The sequence below is a fragment of the Gastrolobium bilobum genome, unplaced genomic scaffold (genome assembly GCF_033153095.1).
Source record: "Gastrolobium bilobum isolate Gb01-03AN ecotype WA unplaced genomic scaffold, APGP_CSIRO_Gbil_v1 utg3209, whole genome shotgun sequence".
In the NCBI taxonomy this organism is placed as follows: domain Eukaryota; kingdom Viridiplantae; phylum Streptophyta; class Magnoliopsida; order Fabales; family Fabaceae; genus Gastrolobium; species Gastrolobium bilobum.
This window is the reverse complement of record NW_026899772.1, coordinates 646,388-656,662: the sequence shown is the minus strand read 5'-3', so window position 1 is coordinate 656,662 and position 10,275 is coordinate 646,388. Positions and strand designations below refer to the sequence as shown.

At 31.0% G+C, this 10,275-nt stretch overlaps 1 protein-coding gene across 2 annotated transcripts; it reads right to left on the bottom strand.

Annotated features, from left to right (window-relative positions):
- Positions 1-1,192: 1,192 nt before the first annotated feature.
- Positions 1,193-7,054, bottom strand: LOC133293340 (stem-specific protein TSJT1-like). Of its 2 annotated transcripts, none has more exons than XM_061491889.1 (5): positions 6,771-7,054; positions 2,843-3,083; positions 2,631-2,751; positions 2,210-2,319; positions 1,193-1,490 (listed from the first exon to the last, which is right to left on the bottom strand). In XM_061491889.1, exons 1-5 carry the CDS (start codon positions 6,971-6,973, stop codon positions 1,455-1,457), a joined length of 711 nt encoding a protein of 236 aa, XP_061347873.1. In that variant the 5' UTR covers positions 6,974-7,054; the 3' UTR covers positions 1,193-1,454. The 2 variants fall into 2 exon arrangements, with proteins under 2 accessions (XP_061347873.1, XP_061347874.1); XM_061491890.1 differs by having other exon boundaries at positions 2,667-2,751.
- Positions 7,055-10,275: the final 3,221 nt, after the last annotated feature.

The following is a 10,275-nucleotide window of genomic DNA, read 5'->3' as shown; positions in this document are numbered from 1 at the left end:
TCTTTCTCTCACTTCAGTACCACCCAATATTTTTTACTCTCGGACCATAGTAACTTCGCTCCCAATTTCATTGTTATTAGCCAGCCACGTCAGAGAAACTCGTTAATTTGTTTGACGGATCATTAAAGACAATTTTATCTAACGTTTAAAAATTAAGAAAGTAATATGTAATGAAGAATTTACGAGACTAGAATAAAAACACCAAAACTAGTTCAAGGAGCAATATACTCATTTTTTTTTATTTACTATAATGTTATCTCACTTTTATTTTAGACAGTGCAGTCAAATCTATCTGTCAGATATAGCTAGCTCCACACACGTAGGAGATAAAGTTACCAGGAAACAAGCATCTACCGTCCCGCTAGAAGTGTATTACCATTAGGTTCAGACCCACTTAGAGAAGTCCAAAAGGACTACCTCAATGTTATGAACATATCAGGTTTAACAATTGCATGCCTGGTCATAACCTATAATTCAAACTCAAAAAGAAAACCCTCCAAATTGTACCTTGTTGCCTCAAAAAGGAAAAGAACAGAGAATATGAAGAAAATGGAGACTTTCTTTATATCTTACTTTTTCATTTTATAATTTATTTTCGTATATACTTCTAGCAACTAATTTGCCTATATATACTTCACTAGTAAGATAGAATAACTGAAAGGGCTTAAATATAAGTCGAGAAAAACAAAAATCAATGAGAATCTAAAATATGTAAAGAGGGCTTCCTTTTCTGGCTAAGAAGATGAAATTAGCTATTTCCATAAATACTCAAAAAGATAATCTATAACTTGGCTTTAGCTCAAGGTGAAAGGAACTGAGGAAAGGACTTGGTCTGAGTTTCAGACATGGCTGAATGACACAAAAATAATGAGGCACAAAAGATTGCTGAATGGGTTTGGAAAGTCCACCAATATTAGTGGAGATCATCAGTCATTTTAAGCATGTTTTTTTTTTGGTGGGGATTTATTTCTTAAGCATTTTACTTTGCTTGCTTGCATTGGACATTCATGGAATTTATCTAGTTTGCTGCACACTAAAGAACCCTTTTCAACTTTTATTTGAAGAATGGAAGCGTAAAGGATGGAACTCTTTACTACTTTGTCGTCAAAGTCATTGTGGCTGTGCTACGATGTCGAGATCCAACTCTCTTAAAACTATGAAATGAAAGCATAGGAATGTATTAATATCTACATATTTAAAATTGAATGATAGTATTAGGGAATCTCAAGCCAGATGCATATTTTTATTACATTGGAAAGCGAAACTGCACATTAGCAATAGAGTACATCCTATCTAATGAACAAACTACACTAGAATTACAACTAGTTCCACTCTTCATAAAGTTAACATTCAAGGTATTTACATGGCCCCTCATGCATGCCTTGCAGTCACAACCACATAAACACATTACTCCATTAATGCATCGTATGGTACCTTACTTGAAAAGATATCTTCTACTCTCTGGCTGCAAGGACTGCTGACCCTTCCACCTGGTAATGCATCCCACCAAATAGACAAAATAGAACATAAGATACGGATGTGTCAAAGTTCATTCATGGAGATCGAAACAGAAAACAGAAATAGACCATGAATACAAAACAACAAATGTTGGAAGTCAATCTGCTGGTAAATTAAATTAATAATATTATTTGTGGTGGAGCTTCCCAACTTTTGCACCAGTAGTATATCACTCGATTAACTTTCTTGGTAACCTAGCCGAATACCTTACCAAAACATGGCTCGGTAACCACTCGAGAGCTATATCAAGCTTCCATAGGTTGTAATTTTGCTATTAGGAATGTTTTAAGGACTCATGTATAGTATGGATCACGATATTATTATTACCTCAGTGAAATTTAGTTGCAATCTTAGTTACATATTGGATTTCAATTCTAACTTTCTAACAGCATCTTCAAAAGAGAGACGGATATTAAGTTCAAATTAGTCTAATCCATTCATTTTGGACACTACAACTTTGGTTCAATAAAATGTCTTTCTAATTAATTCAATATTCAGCCTTAAGTATGACGGGATCTAAAATTTTGTGAATTCTTGTTTAGTTGTTCCTGACCTTAAACTCTCCCTCAGTACCTAATGCAACCTTCACTGACATTAACCTGTTATTACTATGTAAAGAAGAATATTCTGCAAACAGAACTGAGAACTGTACCAGCAATTAGATTTAAAATCATATCATCTTGTTAATTACCTTGAAGGTTGCACCCCAGATTTCCTCCTCCTTAGCAGGTACTGCAGTAATCTTACTCTTAGGATTCTCATAGCATCTCAATCCTCCAACTGCAGTGGAGTAGAAACATCCTGTATAATTTACAGAGAAACAATGTCAATAATGGGAGGGAATACTTAATTTGGAGAAAAAAAGAACAGAGCGGAGACAATGTCACTTAAGAATTTGGTGCATGTTATATTTTTCATTTTTTTGCTCCCATTTTTCTGTTTGTATTTTTTTTGTCATATTTATTTATTATCATCATCTTGAAGGGGTGAAATGATCCAGTCTGGGATCACTATAAGCACTTCTGTGGGTCACTCGCAATAAAATAGTTGCCAAAACATTGGGGATTGTGATATGCTGTGATGGACATACATAATCACAGAATTAAACCCACCTTGAGGAAAAGAAGCAAGTGACTTGCCACAAGCACCTTTAAGCAAGTCTGCATCATCAGCAAAAGCTACGTATCCATCAGCCGTTATTCCCCAATACAGAGGAACCTTACCGGATTGATCCTGTAAAAAACAATACAATCAAAAAGTTCTGAGTAGAAGTAACTAAAGATCATGGGGTGGATGAAGACAATTGTTAGGATAGATAAATTACAGAAGCCACAAAGAGCGTAGAAGTGGACTTGTCAAAAACTATGAAAGCAAAGCTCCCACTGAGATGTCCAACAACATGGTTAGCAGGGTAGGGTGCTCGATCACGTAAAGCTTTGTAAGCTTCAATCACCAAAAGTACTTCATTTGCAGACTTGGCCAGTCCATACTGTTGTCTCAAGCTACCCAAATTGTCAAGAGCTCCCTCAAACAAGCAGAATACCTCATCCTTAACAGCAAATGATCTGCCATTTTTCCAACTCAGTATTTCGATAATAAGTTGAAGAGATAAGTTAAATAAATCTCATACCTTTAACTAAGTTGAATTCAATCTTTAATTTTGAATCATTCATTTAAATAAACTAGTTAGAGTAACATTAAGGGTTAAGTTATAATTTCAAATTTTTTATTTACAAATTACATTTGGGAAATATATTTTTAACCAAATTTATTTCCAGAAATATATAATTAAGTGTATAAAAATTTATAAATAAAAAAAAATTCCAAAAATAAATAGCAATTGACGATGTGACTCCCCCATGAGCGGATAAGGAAAGAAGTAGAATAAGACATCCAACTTTATGATAACCCTATCCTGTTATGTGATCAGTCTAGTTATAGAGCTATGATCTAGAATGTACTACAAGACTTAATTTTCTGAGGTGATATGCACCACGGTCCTACCAACCTATTCTATGTTATCCGACCCCAATCACCTGCAGTTCAAAAGGAAACTGTAGAGGGGTACAACTCCATCCCTCAGCCCACTTTTTTTTATACTATATTTTATTTTATTATTTCATGTGAAAAAATTTATTTTTACGGTTGTTTTTCTTGCAGAGAACCTTGATCCCGATGTCATCCATTTCCTCAATCATACTCTGCCATAAAAGCCAAAAACTCAAGAAACAACGGTTCAGCAATTTGAAGTACAAAATACAGAGGCAAACACTAATAATTGCAAGAAAACACCCCAGTCACTAGCCACCGAATTTCACATTTATTGGTCAAAGAAAACAATGAAAAAGAAAGACAACGCTGATTAATCAAAATAACAGCATATGGTATTTGTGAAATACTTTTTTTATATTACATAAGAGAAGTATTGTCTCTTACACTTACATTCTTCAAATGGGTTCCACAAGAATTTTTTTCTTTCATCTCCAACTTTTCTCTTTTTTCTATTTGAGTAGGAGATAATACTTCTTCTATGCAAGATAAGAAAATTATTACCCTTTTTAAGTATGTTTGAGTTAGTTTATTTTGAAAAACATATTTATTTATTTAAAATAATTTGAAAATATTTTTTTGTAGAGAATTCTTTCTATTTCTCTTGTAGACTCTTATTAAAATTTGTAAATATTTGTAAATATTTATGAATAAACAAACACAACTTTAGAATCCACTCACAAATAACACAGATGAAGCATGCTCAAAGTGGCCCACTAAAAACTTAATATACAATTGGTCCGGTGGTCCTATTTCGTTTATGGTATTCGATGTTTTTTGACTTTAAAAGGTGTTAAGTTAAATGTACACCCGTGCTTTTTCTCTCTCTCTTCGCAATAATCAAATTAGGCTTGCATGCATTGAAAGGGACCATGGGTCAATAATTCACTCTGGGAACCATAAAATGTGACGTGAAAGGAGGCTACACTACCAGAAACATCTCGTGGGCTAGCAACCACACGAATATCTCAGTTAATGAATGATACATCATACATCTTTAAAATAATATAAAACAATATGAAATCAATTTTATTAATAATAAAAGTTAAAGAATTTCTCAAGTCAATGGAGCAGAAAATTATCTCCGGTGGGCTTAAAATAATGTCGTTTTGAGACGAAAATCAAGGTATTTTTTGTAATTCAAATATATTGCAGAATTATATTACTCTTTGTCATAATAATTTTTTAATCTTATAACTCAAAACGACATCATTTTGAACTCACTGGAGATAACTTTATATCCAGTGACGGGAGAAATACTCATAATAAAAATATAACTCGAAAAAATAGTATTTAATAAACAAATTTAACTTGAAGGATTTATAGCAATATAGTTTTGCATATATATCCTGAACTATTACGATAATTTTTAAATGGAAAAAATAATATATAATAAAATACATTATTATAGGAAAATCCTGTAATATATTTGTTTTAAGTTCACTTGTTTACTTATAGGCGCTAAAAATAATTACAGTTCAGGAAAAAAAAATCTGCCCACATAAGTTTTTCAAAAAAACCAAATAAGAATATAGCAAATAAGTCTTCAACCACCAGTCTATCTTCGAAATTGTTATTGAAATGTTATTCAATGGATAAGTATAATGCACACGGATACAATGTGAATACCGGATAGTCACTTTCAGGACTAAACATTTTTATTTGTTTGGATCCAATTGTTGGGTTCTACAATCTTCAAATAAATATCATTTTCTAAATTAACATAGTAATATACAATATTTAAGGGATAATATATTATTACTATTTTTTTATATTTAATATTTCTACTGTAAATATTGATAAGATATCTACATTCACTCTCGAAATGACGTTGTTTTTGGTTAAAAAATTATATTGAAAAATACTATTATAACCCTGAAATAAATTATAATTACAAAAATATCTTAATTTACATTTCAAAAAGATATTATTTTGAGCTCAATGTAGATATCTTATCTTACCTACTTATTAATCTCAACTATCTTTCATATTTTCTCTCTCCTTATGAGATTTTTATTCTTCATATTTTCTCTCTTGTTAAGATTCTGATTAAATGATATTGAAAAAAAAAATAAGCATAATATATTGGATCTGGATCTTCTCATGTGAAGATTCGCATGACCATGTTATGTAAGGAATCATAACCATACATACAAAGGTGGATCAATGATAAAAAAGGATGAGAGAAAAAAAATGTTAAAATAGATAGTTACGAAATCATAACAGTTGATTTACCTTTGTATAGTTGTGATCTTCTCACATGACCATATCATATTTTTTTGACACATGAGAGGATCCATTTCCTAATATACTATCCCAACATTAAAAAAAATCATAATAAATTCCTTTGGAAGAGAAAAAGACTAGATAGAATCTCCGTTACTAATTTGAGAATAGTGATTTATATTTTTTATTTTATTTTTCACTCATCAACTTTTCCTTTTTTAGCAATCATGCAAAAACAATAACAACAGTGAATCCTCAAAATTGCCAATCACCTACTCCCACCTATCTTATCATCGACGCAAGATGCTCCCACTTTCCTCTTTTCACCGCATGATTGCCAAATCATCACGATTGGGTCATCCACCCCAGAACCAATCATCCAATTTTCTATTACATAGATAGCACAATACTATATTAAAAAAATAACGTATTTTCTACTACTCTAGTCTCTCTCTTTTTCCTTCCACAAAAAATCAATAACTTCGCTTCAATATTTATTTTTCATCTTACAGTGCTATCTCATAAATTTGTAATAAAAAAGAAAAGAGAAATCACCTATACCTGTTTGGTTGCTAACAAAGGGATAGAAAAACCGTAAAAGATGATATAATTTTAGGACAACCAAACAGACAAATACTACATATGCAATGATCGGCAGCAGCAACAGATTTTTGACACCAACCGTCTGATCGGATGATTTTCACTCTGATATAACCGATCAAACGGATATACGATTATTCTCTTAAATAATTTTTCTAAATTAATTTATTTATCCACTTTTTATCTTCTAGTCTTTTTTTTTTTTTTAATGTCTTTTTTCTCAAGTTCAGTGAGCAACAATCTCCTGAAGTTACAGAACATATCGAATTCTACTTTCCACCTACAACCAAGTGCGAGCGAATTAACGATAACAAGGAGTCAAGGATTTGACAAAACGACGTCGCTAGACATGATATAGAAGCCATTGTTATTATTACCTGGGTCGCCACGGTGACTCGTTGTGGTGTGTGTAAGCCAACTGCACATTCTCCCCGATCTGCAGTGACACCGCCGATGCCTTGTTCTCTACGAACCGGTTCAGCAGCGCACCCGCAGTCGTCTTCGGCGACGGAGTTCGGCTGCCGGCGGCCACCAGCTCTTCCGGCGGCGAAACCACTGAGCTGCTGAAGATCCCCAACATTTTTTTGTCTCTCTAGAAATAAAAACAAAAAGAAAAAAAAGAAAAAAAGTTACCCTCTCTTTAGTTTCTCAAGTGCACACAGGTAGAAATGGAATGGGAAATGAGCAACGAGCATGAGTGTCGTTATATAGAGTGAAGGGATGAGGGCATTTCGGTCATTTAATAATATGAATTAAAATATTGTTGTATGTATAATTCCGCCACTAATTTCAAGGAATGCGTTTTTCTTTTTGCACGTGGGACCCGCACAAGATGGCGATGATTTTATTTTATATTTTTTTGGCTTTAGCCATTATGATTACGCGGCATGGCATCACCACCGTTTGTTTTGTTGCGTAGACAAGGGCGGAGTCATCACCTGCGGAAGAATCCAGATTTGCTTGCGTGGGGCACCCTTCCTTCGCTTCCCATCTCATCCGGAATTTTCATTTTTATCTACGAAGACCGGACACATTATTTTTTTATAAAAAATGTGTGTACACATACACGTTCCACATATCATTAATATTTTGGGACACATGTCAATATTATGATATGTTTTGATACATGTTCAACATGCGATCAATGTTTTTCGACACGAGATCAATGTTTATGCAAATCTAACTGTGTGTATTGGATTAAAATTTTAAAGGATTTTTGAATTATCTTTGGACAAAGAAAATCATTGGTATTTGATTAGAATTTTTAAAGATTGTTTTAGAGTCCGTCCAAATTCGTTGCTATCCAATTAGGATTTTATACAAAGAAAAAATAATATTGTGATATTCAAAAATCTTACTATTTTAATGAATTTAATATTTATGTGGATTTCATGAGACTTTTTAGTGAGTAATATAAATAGGATGCTTCTCTCACATACTCATCATAACTCTTAAGATTTCTTGAGATTTCTCTATTGCAGTATCTTCTTCCTTCTGAGGCGAGTTGACCTGCTCAAAATCAGATTTCGCCATGGGAGCTTCGTCAAAGCTCAAAAATAGCTGATTTTTAAGCGATTTTCATCAAAAAATAACCTAGAAACAACAAATCAACAAGATTCTAATATAATTCATCTCAAAAACAGCAAATGCTTTAGAGCTTTTGGAAGTTTAAAAAATAATTTTTCAAACTATGCGTCACAATTTTTCTTGGTACAAAAAGATGTGAATTTTGTATTAAAAACAACATAAAACAGTGCGAAAACAACATGAACTAAACCCTCGAACCAATTTTCGTTTTGCATCGATGAAACAATATCAATTTAAAGAAAGATTAAAACATTCATAATATGAACACTATATTTTGTAACAATATATTCATGAATGCAATTCCTTCGCTAGAGGAAACGATTTCAACCAATTTAAGATTTCAATGTATAGATTGAAAATAATTTGATAAATAGTTAGAATACTCAATGCATATGATATATAGTTAGAAAACTCTCATCACGTAGAACAAAAATCTCAAGATTTCCAAGATCAATAGCAAAAAATTTTAAACGAAATTTTATCATGAACTTTAAGTTCTATATGCAAATTTAGAATGATAAAAAAAATTGGATCTTATAATCATACATGTATAGCTCTGATATCAAATGAAAAAAATAATTTTTAACTCATTGGTCAAACCTAAGAGTAGTAAACGAGAAAATGCTAAAGCGTGGAGGACTAGTATAAGTTTAGATATATGGAGAGTTGTTGCTTAGTAATTCTGAATGATTGTTAAAAATTACAATATGTTTTACTAATTGAGAAAATTATATTAAGTTTTACTTTTTTTATTAATACCATTGCATTTCCTTTTTTTATTGACTCTTGTAATTTTGAATGTTTGGTAAAAATTCATATGATTTTAAATCTTATAAATTTATATTATCCTTTCAAATATTATAAATTCTATTAAAATTCAATCTTATGAAATTTTAATTGTAAAATAAATTTTCTTAAAAGCCTTTAAAATCCCTCCAATTTTAAATAGTTTTTTAAAATCTGTAAGAATTTTTATCTCAAAAAAATATTTTAAAATCCTATCCAATACATCCCCTAAATTTTATTTTATTTTTTTAATTAAATATAAAAAATTAATTTATATATCAAATATTTTCTGTTATGAAATTTGATATGAAAAATTATTTTTGCTTTATATTTATGTTATGAAATTTGAATATTTTATTGGTTATATGATTTATTTTAAACTGATATATGTATTAAATATAAACTATATTATATATTAAAAATATTATTCAATACTAAAACATGTCCTAACATATCGAAATCTAATATTTTTAAAATTAATATATCTAAATGTCGTGTCGTATCCCATATTTCGTGTTGGTGTCGGAGCAATAAGAGAGTTTTATTTTATCTTTTTTATTGCATTTTTTTTTTTTTTAAAGATGTGGATGACTTGTCCATCACATTATATGATGGGCATAGGGATAAATTTAGAATAGTGGTGGCCCAGATACTCCTTCCACTAAGAGGGGAACATTTGGAAAAAAAAAAAATATTTTTTATTTTCTCTCTCATCAATGGTGGATTTTGATTGATCTATTCCACTAATCAATAATGAGACGGGACCAAAAAAGAATTTCGCTAGGAAAAAAGGGAAGGGCAAAGGAAAAGGTTCATATCTTGAATTTCTTTACCTCTTTTCAATATGGATATATCTCTATTGACACGTAGAAAAACATTTATCCATTAGGTCTAAAATGAAAATATGACCCAAAAAATTAATTCTAATTTTTCGTCTAGCTAGTAGATGGAAACTTCATCACAAGATTTAAAAAGCTAAAAAAAGAGAGATGATGATAGAATTCATGATAATAAACTCGTTAAAGGAAAAAAAAAAGTATAATTGATTATATATCAGCTGTAGTTTAATTTATTATTTTATTGATCATTTCAAAGTCAATATTGTAGGCAAGGACTTAACTAATGTAACTACTGTGAATATTAAAATGGCTTATTTTCTTTTAGGTCGGTACTGTTTACTCCTTACCAGTTAGCATTGTGCAATGCGGGGAACTTCCAACTTCCAAGGTTCTAACAACTACATAAATTCAAAAAGTAGTGATACATTATCATGTAAAGAGCCTTCTAATGTTGGAAAATAATCTGACCGAAATTTAAACTATGACATAAATATTAACTCGTAATTTAAGTAAAGTTAATTAATTTGGTGGCGTTATTTTTTGTGTCAAACGACAAAATGCACATAGATGATATCAAGGAATGGTTTCCGTAAAAGTTTGAGTATGTGTATACTGTTATTCAAGTATGTATAATAAATATGAACAAAATAAAAAGTATGTATAATAAATT

Bases quoted from the DNA above. Each gene is read 5' to 3' on its own strand.
- LOC133293340 (XM_061491889.1), bottom strand. From the start codon at position 6,973: ATGTTGGGGATCTTCAGCAGCTCAGTGGTTTCGCCGCCGGAAGAGCTG. The intron at 3,084-6,770 runs GTAATAATAACA...GAAAAATGGCAG, and splicing joins GAGTCACCGTGGCGACCCAG to ATCATTTGCTGTTAAGGATG. The intron at 2,752-2,842 runs GTAATTTATCTA...TGTTTTTTACAG, and splicing joins CTACGCTCTTTGTGGCTTCT to GATCAATCCGGTAAGGTTCC.